The sequence below is a fragment of the Olea europaea genome, chromosome 2, assembly GCF_002742605.1.
Source record: "Olea europaea var. sylvestris chromosome 2, O_europaea_v1, whole genome shotgun sequence".
Taxonomy (NCBI): Eukaryota; Viridiplantae; Streptophyta; class Magnoliopsida; order Lamiales; family Oleaceae; genus Olea; species Olea europaea.
Window position 1 is genome coordinate 24930496 of NC_036238.1, and position 18056 is coordinate 24948551.

Consider the following 18056-nt stretch of genomic DNA (forward strand, 5'->3'; position numbering starts at 1 on the left):
ATCCATTGTATCTCTAGGTTACAACAGAAATAAGTGTATAAGATGTTCGTTTATTTCGGTGGCTAAGTGAATCTATGCAATGAATTTAATCAATTAAGCAAACTTTCTTCTTTCCATTTTTTAGTGAGTGTTATGCCTCGTCGTACAAGGCTTTTATTATTGGCTATATTGCAGCCAATTAAGGAAACAAGAAGAATCCATCTAAGGCGAGCAATCTACATTACTTTGCCCACCTGTCCTAATCGAAGTCATGAACAAAGGAAGTTGAAGTGAGCGAAATGTCCAGCCGACCCGACAAGATGTGTGGAGGCCAAACCTCCATGTTCTAAGCAAATCATTATGATCGTATTTTTGAAGCTATGAGCCTTCATATCACAAGGCCTTATCAAAGAGATATTTTTGTTTGATTAATTGATTGGACATATATGAAGCAAATGCCTCTTAGTCAACTTTTATATATAATAGATCTAGGTTATATGGTGGCTACTTTCAGAAAATTCAATTCCACCTCAACTTAAGACAGCATAGGTGATGCCTATGAGGTTGATGCTCAATCATTAAAATGAGGTCACGTGCCATCATTCAATGCTAATTACCTTTCATGTTTTATAAAGTGAATTCATCTCATCCAACGATAGTCACACTACAAAACTAATTCCTTTAAATCCCTACATGATTAACTTCGAATAGTTATAAAGTGAGTATAATAATTTAGTCAGATAATGAATCAATAGACTCTGAATAAAATATTTTTTGTGTCTGAATTCTATGAAATTACTTCCGACAATTTCTACAACAAATGTGTTTATATATTAATTATCTTTACGAGCGTCACATTATCAAATTTTTACGAATAATTATTTAATTATTTGAATAAAACAAAATTCTCGCAACACATTTACAAAGTCATTTGTTGCATACTAGTTATTCAAAGTATAACCAATAATCATGTTATAGTGCAACATTACTCAATTTCTAATCAAAATAAAATTCTAATAGAGAGCAGTATATCTTTCGAAACACATTGTTAAATGTACAAATATATAGTACTTAAGATTAGATGATATCAAATAATAAAAAGGAACTAAACTCTTATCGAAATAAGATTAGACAACATTGCTTTCGTTTGAAAAGTCTATAAACCATTTATAAATAATCAAACTTCATTTACACATACACATTTCAATGGACTTACAAGTACCATCAACCTATTTATTGCTCATTTCCATTTAATTAATAAAAATAAATTAATATTTCATTCATAACTTACAAGTGCTATCAACTTATTTATTGCTCGATTCTATTTAATTAATAAAAATAAACTAAAATTTTGTTCATAAATATATTTTATAACTATCCATATTATGTACTACCAAGTACCTAGTCAAATCTTAGTAGGTTTAATTGCAAATTCCAATCTTTGGTTTACTTTGGATCCAAATGGGATTTTAAATACGGCAATTCCCGTTGTATAGGAGAATATATTGTTGCCAGAATTGTATGGTTACTTCTCTCTTCCCCCTTTTTTATTTTTATTTTTTAATACTTTTCCGGGTGCTACCACATGTTCCCCGTAAAAGATCTGGCAAAAAATAAAGTTCACCAAGCAGTGCTCTTTTAAACATTTGTGTTTGACGTCCTTTTCAGATTTCAAAGGCCGTAACGAATTCTTCTAGAGTTGAGTTGACTTTGTTTATATGGTTGAAAAAAATCAAATTGCTTTGTAAGTGGACAATTATTTTTATGCAATTAATTAAGTATAATTAATTTAACTAATCATTGCGGACGTATTCAAACTTTAACTGGTGTAGCCTTGGAATATTCCAACCATTAAGGTTATGACTTGGGCAAGAGCATGATTCGCCAAGTTAATTTTGCTTCTAGACGTGTTTAGACACATAATTTTTTGTTATTTATAAATAAAATTTACATATTTGACAATAAAGTATGAATTAACTCTAAAATAAGTAATTTACTGTAGCTTAGACCACCAAAAAACCTTACATATTTACGTAGAATTTTGAACTTAGCCAAACATTCACTCGAATGGAAAGAATTGGAGAACTTTCACTGTTGGTCACCTAACTCAAAGGTTTGTTCATGTTGGTCATCCAACTTAATAGTTTTCTTTCATTTTGACCATTCTATATTTCTGACCTGGCCAATCGAATTTCTAGATTTGGCAACACAATTCTTTTTGGGATCTACAAACACAAATTCTATAATTTTCTTGTTATAGAAAAGCAAGTATTTTATGGTGATAGATGATACTATAGATATTGGGCCTATCTCATTTCCACTTAATAAGTAGTTAAGTCAAGAGTTCTACAATAATTGTTACGTATAGAATAGTCAAATTGTTATCAAGAAAATTAGGTCGTGGAATGGGGGGAAAATGAAAGGAAAAACTCTATTTGTCGATGGAAGATAATGGAAAATGACATAGAAAACTGACTTCTTAGCTTGTTCGATGCAACCTCAACCATTTATTTCCAAACCATTTAGCAATGGGAAGTGGCTTTGTCATCATGTTAGTAGGATTCTCCTTGGTATCAACCTTACTCACTTCAATGTCACCACAAGCAATTACTTCACGCACAAAATGATACATCACATCAATGTGTTTAGTCCTCTCATGGAACATCTCATCCTTAGTCAGAAATATAGTACTCTGGTTCTCACAATACACTGTAGATATCTGCAAGTTTTCACTGATTTCACCAATTAATCATCTCAGCCACATAGCCTTCTTACAAGTTTCAGTAATGGCCATATACTCTGTCTCTGTTGTAGACAAAGCTACTGTATTTTGTAAAGTAGCTTTCCAGCTGATAGCACAGCCTCCAAAGGTAAACACATAACCTATGAGTGATCTCATTTTGTCAAGATCTCTTGCATAATCTAAATCCACATATCCGATGACTCCTTCTGAATTTCTTCCAAAATGCAAGCAAGCATTTGTAGAGCCTTTCAAGTATTTGAGGATCCACTCTACTGCTTTCCAATGTTCCTTTTCAGGATTTGCCATGTATCTGTTAACTGCACTGACTGCATGTGCTAAATCAGGTCTTGTACAAACCATAGTATACATCAGCGAACCAACTGCACTGTAATAAGGAACCCTAAACATATATTCAATGTCTTCATCTGATTGCGCACACAAGTCTGTTGATAATTTGAAATGTGCAACCAAGGGTGTACTAACAGCCTTTGCATTCTGCATATTAAATCTCTAAAGTACCTTCTCAATGTACCCTTTCTGACTTAAGTATAATCTGCCAGACTTTTTATCCCCCAAGATTTCCATTCCAAGGATTTTCTTTGCTACTTCCAAATCCTTCATTTCAAACTCTTTACTCAGCTAAGACTTCACTTTTTTGACCTCAGCTTTATCTTTAGCTGCTATAAGCATATCATCAACATACAACAGCAACTATGAAACCAATCCACTACTTTCCTTCCTGGAGTACACACAACTATCATAGTTATACCTTTCAAAACCATAAGTAGTCATGAATGAATCGAACCGCTTATACCACTGCCTCGGTGACTACTTCAGTCCAAACAAGGACTTCTTTAACAAGCAAACATAGTCTTCTTTTCCAGAGACTATAATCCTTTCTAGCTGTTGCATGTAGATGCTCTAACGTCTATCTGTTCAAGCTCCAAATCATTCTTTGCTACAATCCCAAGTAAGGCCCGAATTGAACTGTACTTTACAATTGGGGAGAACACATCTGTAAAGTCAACACCTGGAATCTGACTGTAACCTTTTGCTACCAATTTAGCCTTAAACCTGGTATCTTCAATCCCTGATATCTTCAATCCCTGATGTCCCTTCTTTCTTTTTAAACACCCACTTACAGCGAACAACCCTTTTGTCCTTAGGTAATTTCACAAAGTCCCAAGTGCTGTTTTTATCAAAAGACTCCATCTCCTCCTGCATTGCAATCAACCATTTGCCAAGATCACTGCAACTGATTGACTCTGTATATGTAGCAGGTTCCTGAATAGAATCAATATCTTCAACCACACTCAAAGCATAAGCAACCAAATCTGCCTCTCCATATCTCTGTAAAGGTTTAATTTGTCTACGAGGTCTGTATCTTGCAATCGAATACTGTGGTGCTGGTGCTAGTGCTGGTGTAGACAAGGTAGACAAAGTCTTACTGTCTGTCTCCTCTGAACTAGACTGCTCTGTAACCTCTGACTGTTCCCCGGGGCAAATTTCAAACTCCACCTAAGTTGAATAACTCTATTATCCAGATTTACCAGAATCCACAAGAGGTCTTCCACGAATCATAGCAAGTTCGTTAAACACTACATCCCTACTAGTCACCACTTTTTTTTTCTTTTTTTGGTCACCACAACTTATAACCATTCACTCCGGATTTATATCCAAGAAAGATGCACTTTCGAGACCTAGGCTCCAATTTCCCATTATTTACATGAGCATACGCAGGACAACTAAAGATCTTCAAATCAGTGTAACGAGAGGGTTTACCACACCATACCTCTTCTCGGGTTTTATTTTCAATGGCCGTTGAGGGTGAGCGATTGATCAGAAAACATGTTGTAGTAGCAGCTTCAGCCTAAAAAGACATAGACAACCCAGAATTTGAAAGCATACAACAAACCTTTTCCATCAAAGTTCTATTCATCCATTCAGCCATGTCATTTTGTTGAGGAGTTTCGAGCATTGTCAAGTGTCTCAAGATGCCTTCAGCCCTGCAGAAGCTATTGAATTCATCTGAATACAACTCCAACCCATTATCAATGCGGAGATGTTTCGCCTGCTTTTCATTTTACTTTTCTACCAATGTTTTCCACACTTTAAAGGTTCCAAACATATCACTCTTTTGCTTCAAGAAGAATACCTAAACTTTTATGAAGTAATCATTAATTACTGTGATCAAGTAATATGCACCTTCCCTTAAAGGCACTCTGGCCGGCCCCGAGAGATCTGAATGGATATACTCAAGTGTTCCCTTTATGTCATGTCTTCCCTTAGAAAATTTGACCTTTTTCTATTTTTAAAAAAACATTGTGCTCACAAAATTCGGTCTTACTGGTCTTCTACCCATCAAGAAGCCCTTTTCTACTCAACCCTGTCATTCTTTTTTCACTCATATGCCCAAACTGCATATGCCAAAGTTTGTCACTTCATCCTCAATCAAAGGCGGAGTAGAAACTGTTGTGTTCCCTGTAGCAGTGAAAACTTGCAAAATATACAGTTGTGTAGAATTCTTATGTCCCTTCATGACAACGAGAGCACCCAAGTTCACCTTTTGAACTCCACCTTCACCAATATACTTATAACCCTTTGAGTATAGAGAACTCAAAGATATAAGGTTCCACTTCAGTTCTGGAACATGCCTAACATCTGTAAGTGTTCTGACAATCCCATCGAACATCTTGATCCTGATAGAATCAATTCCAGTAACTTTGCAAGGGGCATTGTTTCCCATAATCACTGTACCTCTCGAAACTCCTTCATATATAGTGAACCAGTCCCTATTTGGACACATATAGAAGGTACATGCCAAATCATTCCTCATAAGGTTTGGATCCCATATTAGAGATCACAAGAAGCTCTCCTTCGCTTTATTCGTTTTCCACAATGTCAGCCTCTGCTAAATCAATAGGGCATTTTCCTTTATCATTGGCACCCGCAGCTTTGTTTCTGTTTTTCAAGGCATAGCAGTCAGCTCTTATATGCTCCTTCTTCTTATAATAATGACATGTCTTCGCTGCATGCCTAGACTTCGACCTGCCCCTCATATTTTTACCAAGCTTCCTATCTTGACTTCTCCCATGAACAATCAGACCCTCAGCCCGACTCTCAGATTCTTCAACAAGATGCCTCATCTTCTCCTTAGACAATAGGGCATCATAGACCTCCTCTACCATGAGAGTATCATGACTATAGAGAATAGAATCTCTAAAAGTCACATATGATGCGGCAATGAATGCAACAACATCAACACAAAATCCTTCTCGTCATACTTAACCTCTAAAGTTTCCAAATCGGCCACAATTTCTTTGAATAAGGTTAAGTGATCATCCAATGACCCACCTTCAGACATCCTACGAGAATACAAGCGCTGTTTTAAGTGTAACTTGTTGGTTAAGCTCTTTGTCTTGCAAAGCTGCTCCAACTTCAACCACAACGTAGCAGCACTTCTCTCCTTTAGAACATCCTGGAGAATTTGATTTGAAAGATGAAGATGAATCTGAGTCAGGGCTTTCTGTTCGCAAAATTATTTTCTTTCGATTTAAAACCCACCACAAGTGTACGGTTCGTTAACAAGTAGTAAAGTGGACTATGAGTCCAAGTATCGTTCCCACGAGGATTAAATTAGCTCTAATTAAACTAATGTGACCTTAACCGAATCTAATTGAATGAAAATTTGGTTTAAATATGAAAACCCTAATTTTGGGAGAAATCCCCAATTCGAAACCCTAATTGCAAAATTGGAAACCCTAATTTCAAAATTTCACTAATCTAATGAAATAAATACGCAACTGAAATGTAAATACGCAATTTTTGAATTATTGTATTGAAATGAATTGAAATGAAATCATTAAGAACTTGAATCCCCAATTGATTATTAAAAACCCTAATTTCACAAATTCAACGAATCGATGAACAAAATGCCAATTCAATGTTCCTAAATTATCCAATATACTCTCTCGATATATATTGAATCTATTCTTACACATCACCAGCCTATATTTCTATGGATGATGCAATGTATAGGAATGCATGACTTTTTATGAACATTTTCATGAATTGCATAAAGCATAGAGGTAAGTTTCCATCCCCTATCGAACCCTATGTCGATTTATATTCTATCGAATTTATTCCCCTTCTTTCGAATGCAAAGAATAAATCATCTACAATCACATAATAATTGGCCAAATAATTATGGAAACATTCAACTCATATAAATCAAGCATTTGTCCAATCGAAATTAATATTGAATTTATGAAATAACGAGAATTTAAATCATCAAAAGGTTCATCAAATTCCTAATGAATAAAAAACCTAGATCTAAAACAGAAGAGAACATGGCAAGCAAGCTGACCAAAGAATTATAATCTGAACTCCGTTGTGTATCACCAGAGCGCTGAAGGGTCGTTTCTTGATTAAGTCCCCATCCACTTAAAATCGCACCTTTTTTCAATGCCTCAACAATAAAGTCTAATTGTTTTTCTCGAAAAAGATCACAACGTTTGGAAGATGCTCTAACAGAATTTACCACATTCCCAACCACACGAAAGAAGTTAGTAATAGGGATGTTCTTCTTTGTCACAGCCACAAGTGCAAGTTAGAGTTGATGAACAAAACAGTGAATGTCAAAGGCACATGGACTCTCCTTCAAAATGAGTGTTTTCAGACCATTAAAATTACCTTGCATATTACTTGCTCCATCATAATCTTGTCCTCTCAATCTAGACATACTCAAGTTATATCTAGAAAATACCTTAATCAATTGCAGCCTTAAGTGATAGAGCCGTGGTGCTTGTAACATGTTCAATCCCTATGAAGTGTTCATTGACATGCCCACTATTGTCTACATAACGTAAAACAATAGACATTTGCTCCTTCATTGACACATCACAAGATTCATCAACTAGAATAGAAAATAGTGAGTCGCCAACATCTTTGATAATAACATTGATCGTTTCAATAGCACAAGCATTTACTATATCCTTTTGAACATCAGGTGATGTCAATTTGCAATTGTGAGGAGCATTTCCCAATGTGACGGCATTGATAACTTCATTATGAGAGGCTAAAAAATTGTAATTGCACTAAGAATTTACCTGGATTGAGAGAATCCTCAGATTCATCATGACCTCGAAATGAGTGCCCTTATCACAAAAGAACTCAAACACAATCAATGGATGCATTAAGGCGTGTAACATATGCATTTCTTGCTTTTTCTGACTGTTTGTAGAAAACTGATTGAATATGTTGCTCTTGATTCATCAACACTTCACATTTAATGCGAGCTTGATTATGTGCACTATCATGAAGTCCAACATGAGTATGAAGCCTTTTTTTATCTTTCCAATATGTAAAACCTTCGCCACCAAAAGACTCACCTCCACCTTGCTTTCCAGAACTTGTTATGAAAAGATAACAATACAAACAATAAGCAGCATCCTTCTCTACACTGTACTCCAACCAACTACCGAACTCTTTAAACCACGAAGGATTGAATCGTCTAATTGTTACTCCAAATTGTCGTTTTGGAAAGTCATGATCTTGGGGCTGACAAGGACCCTTTAACATATATGCTCTTTGAAGTTCATCTCGAATGTTAACATTGTAATCCAAAATGGGTATCCTTAGACCAGGATCAGTTGGAAGTTTTGTGACATCAAACTCCACATTATTCGATACCCCCTCATTAACATCCACATTATTCGATATCCCCTCATCAACACTATCTACGTTCCTTTTTCATTGAAAGTATCTATTCATCTGACATCTGGATTTAAACATTTGATATCCAATTATTACTTGAAGTGAGTGAGAATAATTCATAATAACAAAAGGATCATAAATTCACAATTTCACAATTTCAATTCGCAAGTGTAATTCACATTTCACAATCCAATTCACAATTTCACATTATCAATCCAATTTCACAATATCAATTCACTTTCCAATTCGCAATTTCACAATGCAATTTATACTATTTCACAATCCAATTCACAATTTCACATTATCAATCCAATTTCAAAATGGTAAAGCATGTAACATGAAAAGTTAGGAGAAGGAACTAGGATTTGCTACCATAGTTAATCCAACATGTGTAGGGTCTATTGTATCATTTAAGATTCTATCTCAAGGAAAAATTATTTATTTATCCTCTAAAACACAAAAGATGGGTTGATTCAAAGTACTTTCAAATGCTACTAGCTTTCCTACTTTTCAAACCTACGCCAGAGTCAATGCCAAGTAGCCACCTTCAGAATGATGATTAAAGACATCAATGCAGTCTTCATCATCCATTCCAATCTTTCTAATCAAATCAGTTAAACAGGATTAGGTATGTCATTCCATAATCAAATAATCATGGTGCAAGAATATTCAAGGAAATATAATTTGTAGTGCTAGCAAAAGGCATATAGTACTTTTCTTTGGGATACAAATTGAAAAATCCATTGAACAAAGCAAACTTTCTCCAAAGAATAAATTTCATAATGGTAACTAGTTGACAATTTTCTCAAATAGTGTATTAAAGAAACTCATTAGAAGAGTTATGGAGGCAAATAATCTCAAAATATTGTCTGCGTTAAAAGAAACCTTTAGAGGACTTGTGAACTACTAGAAGATGATGGAAAGCACAGATGGTCATGAAAAGAAATTTACCTTGTCCAGGGTATCTTAACATCGAAGTTTTATTCCCATCGTACACGAACCTCATAACTTGTACTCCAAATTATTTCCTTCACAGACTTCGTATTTTACTGTTATGTCTCAATTGATAGTTGACTTCATCTCCATCCTACCATACCAAAAGCAAAATGATGCCAAGATAAAATTGTTACACAAAAAACAATTGAGCATACTACATACATATATTATGGTGCTTATTGACAATTAATGTAAACAAGATACCAAAAAGTAGTTCTTATACACATTTTGCCGATTTTATTTCTTCCCGTTTTATCCAGCATAGCTTTATTCAGGCTTTCTTTCTCTTAAACGGAGCTTAAGCAAGAATGTCATCAATCATCATCCCATTATACACATGAATATATTATAACAAGAAATAGTCCAAAAATCCTTTTTGTCTCACTAAAAATTCCCGATTGGAAATCACAGAACAGCAGGCACGATTTGGGTATATGTGTTTTTCATATAGTGTGCAATTTTGCTACAAGAAATTGGAGGTTGAAATTGAAAATTAAATCGAAATAGAAATCACCTTCTTCGTTCTTCTGGGCTCCGGCAGCTTCGGGCTTCTCCAGACTCCAATCTCTAGTGAATTGGTATGACAGTAACTATCAGTTCTTCTTCTTTGCGGCAGTTGGCACTTGGCGGTGGACGAGAACTACAGTCTAGAAGTCGGCGACTGCAAGTTGGAGTGGCTGGAGAGATTGCGAGAAGCAGCGAGGGTTGGCCGGTCGACACAGATGCGATTCAAGCTCAGCAAGGGTGAAGGGTTTGGTTTTGATTTGAATGAAATCGTTTTGATTTGAACGAAACCGGGTCTGGGTTATAAACGGGTCATGGGCTAGGGCAATTGGGCTTTTTTGACATTGATCCAGGCTTTTATATATATATATATATATATTACGAAAAGAATCAGAATCAGAAGAAGAACTTAATTTAATGAATAATGTAATTATAGAATGTATACATAATTGGCAAAAATACAAAGGAGCAGATAATATAGCTTGTTACTTATGTAATTGGTATCCAGTAAGAAAGCTTAGAGCTAAATGTCTAGAATGTTATAAAGAAACATGTATAAAATGCTTAGAAGAAAAGAATATTATTGAAAAAGAAGAAGTCAATTCAGAAATTGTAAAAGAAAGAGTTGAAATATCAGAAATAAAAATTCTTAGAAAAAGAATTGAAAGCATAGAAGAAATTATAGATCCTCAACAAGATTATCTAAGATTTCAGACTAATGGATTAAGAATTCTTAACCCAGAAATATTATATAATAGAGGAATTTTTGAAACAAGAACACAATTTTTTAGACACAGTAGAGAAGTATCTGTTCAATGTATAGGAAATCAAAATAAAAATAAATTAATATTTCATTCATAACTTACAAGTGCTATCAACTTATTTATTGCTCGATTCTATTTAATTAATAAAAATAAACTAAAATTTTGTTCATAAATATATTTTATAACTATCCATATTATGTACTACCAAGTACCTAGTCAAATCTTAGTAGGTTTAATTGCAAATTCCAATCTTTGGTTTACTTTGGATCCAAATGGGATTTTAAATACGGCAATTCCCGTTGTATAGGAGAATATATTGTTGCCAGAATTGTATGGTTACTTCTCTCTTCCCCCTTTTTTATTTTTATTTTTTAATACTTTTCCGGGTGCTACCACATGTTCCCCGTAAAAGATCTGGCAAAAAATAAAGTTCACCAAGCAGTGCTCTTTTAAACATTTGTGTTTGACGTCCTTTTCAGATTTCAAAGGCCGTAACGAATTCTTCTAGAGTTGAGTTGACTTTGTTTATATGGTTGAAAAAAATCAAATTGCTTTGTAAGTGGACAATTATTTTTATGCAATTAATTAAGTATAATTAATTTAACTAATCATTGCGGACGTATTCAAACTTTAACTGGTGTAGCCTTGGAATATTCCAACCATTAAGGTTATGACTTGGGCAAGAGCATGATTCGCCAAGTTAATTTTGCTTCTAGACGTGTTTAGACACATAATTTTTTGTTATTTATAAATAAAATTTACATATTTGACAATAAAGTATGAATTAACTCTAAAATAAGTAATTTACTGTAGCTTAGACCACCAAAAAACCTTACATATTTACGTAGAATTTTGAACTTAGCCAAACATTCACTCGAATGGAAAGAATTGGAGAACTTTCACTGTTGGTCACCTAACTCAAAGGTTTGTTCATGTTGGTCATCCAACTTAATAGTTTTCTTTCATTTTGACCATTCTATATTTCTGACCTGGCCAATCGAATTTCTAGATTTGGCAACACAATTCTTTTTGGGATCTACAAACACAAATTCTATAATTTTCTTGTTATAGAAAAGCAAGTATTTTATGGTGATAGATGATACTATAGATATTGGGCCTATCTCATTTCCACTTAATAAGTAGTTAAGTCAAGAGTTCTACAATAATTGTTACGTATAGAATAGTCAAATTGTTATCAAGAAAATTAGGTCGTGGAATGGGGGGAAAATGAAAGGAAAAACTCTATTTGTCGATGGAAGATAATGGAAAATGACATAGAAAACTGACTTCTTAGCTTGTTCGATGCAACCTCAACCATTTATTTCCAAACCATTTAGCAATGGGAAGTGGCTTTGTCATCATGTTAGTAGGATTCTCCTTGGTATCAACCTTACTCACTTCAATGTCACCACAAGCAATTACTTCACGCACAAAATGATACATCACATCAATGTGTTTAGTCCTCTCATGGAACATCTCATCCTTAGTCAGAAATATAGTACTCTGGTTCTCACAATACACTGTAGATATCTGCAAGTTTTCACTGATTTCACCAATTAATCATCTCAGCCACATAGCCTTCTTACAAGTTTCAGTAATGGCCATATACTCTGTCTCTGTTGTAGACAAAGCTACTGTATTTTGTAAAGTAGCTTTCCAGCTGATAGCACAGCCTCCAAAGGTAAACACATAACCTATGAGTGATCTCATTTTGTCAAGATCTCTTGCATAATCTAAATCCACATATCCGATGACTCCTTCTGAATTTCTTCCAAAATGCAAGCAAGCATTTGTAGAGCCTTTCAAGTATTTGAGGATCCACTCTACTGCTTTCCAATGTTCCTTTTCAGGATTTGCCATGTATCTGTTAACTGCACTGACTGCATGTGCTAAATCAGGTCTTGTACAAACCATAGTATACATCAGCGAACCAACTGCACTGTAATAAGGAACCCTAAACATATATTCAATGTCTTCATCTGATTGCGCACACAAGTCTGTTGATAATTTGAAATGTGCAACCAAGGGTGTACTAACAGCCTTTGCATTCTGCATATTAAATCTCTAAAGTACCTTCTCAATGTACCCTTTCTGACTTAAGTATAATCTGCCAGACTTTTTATCCCCCAAGATTTCCATTCCAAGGATTTTCTTTGCTACTTCCAAATCCTTCATTTCAAACTCTTTACTCAGCTAAGACTTCACTTTTTTGACCTCAGCTTTATCTTTAGCTGCTATAAGCATATCATCAACATACAACAGCAACTATGAAACCAATCCACTACTTTCCTTCCTGGAGTACACACAACTATCATAGTTATACCTTTCAAAACCATAAGTAGTCATGAATGAATCGAACCGCTTATACCACTGCCTCGGTGACTACTTCAGTCCAAACAAGGACTTCTTTAACAAGCAAACATAGTCTTCTTTTCTAGAGACTATAATCCTTTCTAGCTGTTGCATGTAGATGCTCTAACGTCTACCTGTTCAAGCTCCAAATCATTCTTTGCTACAATCCCAAGTAAGGCCCGAATTGAACTGTACTTTACAATTGGGGAGAACACATCTGTAAAGTCAACACCTGGAATCTGACTGTAACCTTTTGCTACCAATTTAGCCTTAAACCTGGTATCTTCAATCCCTGATATCTTCAATCCCTGATGTCCCTTCTTTCTTTTTAAACACCCACTTACAGCGAACAACCCTTTTGTCCTTAGGTAATTTCACAAAGTCCCAAGTGCTGTTTTTATCAAAAGACTCCATCTCCTCCTGCATTGCAATCAACCATTTGCCAAGATCACTGCAACTGATTGACTCTGTATATGTAGCAGGTTCCTGAATAGAATCAATATCTTCAACCACACTCAAAGCATAAGCAACCAAATCTGCCTCTCCATATCTCTGTAAAGGTTTAATTTGTCTACGAGGTCTGTATCTTGCAATCGAATACTGTGGTGCTGGTGCTAGTGCTGGTGTAGACAAGGTAGACAAAGTCTTACTGTCTGTCTCCTCTGAACTAGACTGCTCTGTAACCTCTGACTGTTCCCCGGGGCAAATTTCAAACTCCACCTAAGTTGAATAACTCTATTATCCAGATTTACCAGAATCCACAAGAGGTCTTCCACGAATCATAGCAAGTTCGTTAAACACTACATCCCTACTAATCACCACTTTTTTTTTCTTTTTTTGGTCACCACAACTTATAACCTTTCACTCCGGATTTATATCCAAGAAAGATGCACTTTCGAGACCTAGGCTCCAATTTCCCATTATTTACATGAGCATACGCAGGACAACTAAAGATCTTCAAATCAGTGTAACGAGAGGGTTTACCACACCATACCTCTTCTCGGGTTTTATTTTCAATGGCCGTTGAGGGTGAGCGATTGATCAGAAAACATGTTGTAGTAGCAGCTTCAGCCTAAAAAGACATAGACAACCCAGAATTTGAAAGCATACAACAAACCTTTTCCATCAAAGTTCTATTCATCCATTCAGCCATGTCATTTTGTTGAGGAGTTTCGAGCATTGTCAAGTGTCTCAAGATGCCTTCAGCCCTGCAGAAGCTATTGAAGTCATCTGAATACAACTCCAACCCATTATCAATGCGGAGATGTTTCGCCTGTTTTTCATTTTACTTTTCTACCAATGTTTTCCACACTTTAAAGGTTCCAAACATATCACTCTTTTGCTTCAAGAAGAATACCTAAACTTTTATGAAGTAATCATTAATTACTGTGATCAAGTAATATGCACCTTCCCTTAAAGGCACTCTGGCCGGCCCCGAGAGATCTGAATGGATATACTCAAGTGTTCCCTTTATGTCATGTCTTCCCTTAGAAAATTTGACCTTTTTCTATTTTTAAAAAAACATTGTGCTCACAAAATTCGGTCTTACTGGTCTTCTACCCATCAAGAAGCCCTTTTCTACTCAACCTTGTCATTCTTTTTTCACTCATATGCCCAAACTGCATATGCCAAAGTTTGTCACTTCTTCCTCAATCAAAGGCGGAGTAGAAACTGTTGTGTTCCCTGTAGCAGTGAAAACTTGCAAAATATACAGTTGTGTAGAATTCTTATGTCCCTTCATGACAATGAGAGCACCCAAGTTCACCTTTTGAACTCCACCTTCACCAATATACTTATAACCCTTTGAGTATAGAGAACTCAAAGATATAAGGTTCCACTTCAGTTCTGGAACATGCCTAACATCTGTAAGTGTTCTGACAATCCCATCGAACATCTTGATCCTGATAGAATCAATTCCAGTAACTTTGCAAGGGGCATTGTTTCCCATAATCACTGTACCTCTCGAAACTCCTTCATATATAGTGAACCAGTCCCTATTTGGACACATATAGAAGGTACATGCCAAATCATTCCTCATAAGGTTTGGATCCCATATTAGAGATCACAAGAAGCTCTCCTTCGCTTTATTCGTTTTCCACAATGTCAGCCTCTGCTAAATCAATAGGGCATTTTCCTTTATCATTGGCACCCGCAGCTTTGTTTCTGTTTTTCAAGGCATAGCAGTCAGCTCTTATATGCTCCTTCTTCTTATAATAATGACATGTCTTCGCTGCATGCCTAGACTTCGACCTGCCCCTCATATTTTTACCAAGCTTCCTATCTTGACTTCTCCCATGAACAATCAGACCCTCAGCCCGACTCTCAGATTCTTCAACAAGATGCCTCATCTTCTCCTTAGACAATAGGGCATCATAGACCTCCTCTACCATGAGAGTATCACGACTATAGAGAATAGAATCTCTAAAAGTCACATATGATGCGGCAATGAGTGCAACAACACCAACACAAAATCCTTCTCGTCATACTTAACCTCTAAAGTTTCCAAATCGGCCACAATTTCTTTGAATAAGGTTAAGTGATCATCCAATGACCCACCTTCAGACATCCTATGAGAATACAAGCGCTGTTTTAAGTGTAACTTGTTGGTTAAGCTCTTTGTCTTGCAAAGCTGCTCCAACTTTAACCACAACGTAGCAGCACTTCTCTCCTTTAGAACATCCTGGAGAATTTGATTTGAAAGATGAAAATGAATCTGAGTCAGGGCTTTCCAATCCCTACGCTGCTTTTCTTCCCGCGTCCAAGTAGAAGGCATCTTATTAAAGCGAAGCAAGACTTTCTCTAGATCCATCTGCACAAGAACTGCTCTCATCTTTACTTGCCATAAACTAACCTCATGTTTCAATCCAACATAGGAATATTATACTTCATTGTTGCCATATGGAAATCAACCTTACACTCTGATACCACTTGTTATGAATACGGATCGCAAGATATGACAATAATGAAATAATGCAGTAAAATAAACAACACCGAGATTTATGTGAAAAACCTAATTAAGGAAAAAACCACGGGCAATGGAGGAGAAAATTCACTATAATCAATAGGAATGTGTTTACAATGTCAAGACTCAATACTCTCAATTGAATTTAAGATCACAAGATGCAGGGGCAGAGCCAGGATTTATGTTCAGTGCAGGCATCATTTTTCGATGCCGAATTTCGAGGTTTTGGTCATAGATTTAATGATGATAAAAAAATATAACAATATTACAACAACACTAAAAACAACATAATTTATATATTAAACTTGTTCCTTGCAAGTTTTCATATTTTGATATCGTCGTACAATAACTTCATTATCGAGCTTCAAAAATATATCTCTCTCTACATAAACAATAGTGCTATCATTCATCGACTGATCACCCATCCGATTGCGCAATCTATTCTTTACGATGTTCATTGTAGAAAAACTCTCTCCACAGTAGCGGTAGCAATCGGTAAAATCAATGCTAAAGTCAAAAGTCTGTAAACCAATGGATATACCTTATCTTTCTTTGTCAAAACTAACTTCTCCGCAAGATCACCAAGGCCATTCACCCCTTCAAAGTCTTTGTTAGAGCGCATGTCAAAAATATAAGTCTCAAGTTGATCACTAAGTACAATATCATCTACTGCAGAGAAATCTAATGGATAAAGCTCAGCAAGTCTAATCAAGCTTTTCTTGTCAAAAGAAGAAAATGAATCTTGTGGACATAAACAAGCTACACAAAGGAGTGACTCTGTATTTACCTCCGAGAAACGATCATTCTATTCTTGAAGTTGTAAATCGATGACAAAGTAGAACAAATCTACTCGATAATGATGTAAATTTGTAATTTCTGGAGAATTACGCTTAGGGCAACCACGAATTGCAAGGCATACAAACATATCATCCATGTTGGGTACATGAATGTAATGTTGTTGACAACAAGAACATACTTCTTCCAAAAAGGAGTCCCACCCTTCGTCTCTCATTATTTGGAGTCGTCGTTTGCACAATCTCACCAATTGCATTGCATTCACAATATCTTGATCTTTTCTTTGCAATGCCTTTGACAGTTCATTTGACATCCCCAACACACTTCTCATCAATTGTAGATTAAATGCAAAATCAAATCTTTGTATCAACTCCAATAAATTTGTTGCATCAAATCTTTGATCACAAGAACAAGACTCATCTTCAATAATTATTACAAGTACATCTAAAACAAAAGAGAACATGGCAAGCAAGCTGACGAAAGAATTATAATGTGAACTCCATCGTGTATCACCAGAGCGCTGAAGGGTCATTTCTTGATTAAGTCCCCGTCCACTTAAAATCTCACCTTTTTCCAATGCCTCAACAATGAAGTCTAATTGTTTTTCTCGAAGAAGATTACATCGTTTGGAAGATGCTCCAATAGTATTTATTACGTTCCCAACTACACCAAAGAAATTAGTAATAGGGATGTTCTTCTTTGCCACAGCCACAAGCGGAAGTTGGAGTTGACGAGCAAAACAGTGAATGTAAAAGGCACAAGGACTCTCATTCAAAATGAGTGTTTTCAGACCATTAAACTTACCTTGCATATTACTTGCTCCATCATAACCTTGTCCTCTCAATCTAGACATACTCAAGTTATATCTAGAAAATACCTTATCAATTGCAGCCTTAAGTGATAGAGCCGTGGTACTTGTAACATGTTCAATCCCTATGAAGCGTTCATTGACATGCCCACTATTGTCTACATAACGTAAAACAATAGACATTTGCTCCTTCATTGACACATCATAAGATTCATCAACTAGAATAGAAAATAGCGAGTCGCCAACATCTTTGATAATAACATTGATTGTTTCAATAGCACAAGCATTTACTATATCCTTTTGAACATCAAGTGGTGTCAATTTGCAATTGTGAGGAGAATTTCCCAATGTGATGGCATTGATAACTTCATTATGAGCAGCCAAAAATTGATATTTCACTAATAAGTTACCTGGATTGAGAGAATCCTCAGATTCATC

General features: G+C 35.6%; 1 protein-coding gene across 1 annotated transcript; it reads right to left on the reverse strand.

Moving 5' to 3' along the window:
- Nucleotides 1–7488: 7488 nt before the first annotated feature.
- On the reverse strand, nucleotides 7489–9028 carry LOC111374358. The gene is made up of 3 exons (XM_022997013.1): nucleotides 8958–9028; nucleotides 7903–8468; nucleotides 7489–7799 (listed from the first exon to the last, which is right to left on the reverse strand). Exons 1-3 carry the CDS (start codon nucleotides 9026–9028, stop codon nucleotides 7489–7491), a joined length of 948 nt encoding a protein of 315 aa, XP_022852781.1.
- Nucleotides 9029–18056: the final 9028 nt, after the last annotated feature.

Coding starts and splice junctions, on each gene's coding strand:
- LOC111374358 (XM_022997013.1), bottom strand. CDS start 9,028: ATGGATGATGAAGACTGCATTGATGTCTTTAATCATCATTCTGAAGGT. Junction 8,469..8,957: donor TACTTGGCATTGACTCTGGC/GTAGGTTTGAAA, acceptor TCAATGAAAAAG/GAACGTAGATAGTGTTGATG. Junction 7,800..7,902: donor CCTTAATGCATCCATTGATT/GTGTTTGAGTTC, acceptor ACAATTTTTTAG/CCTCTCATAATGAAGTTATC.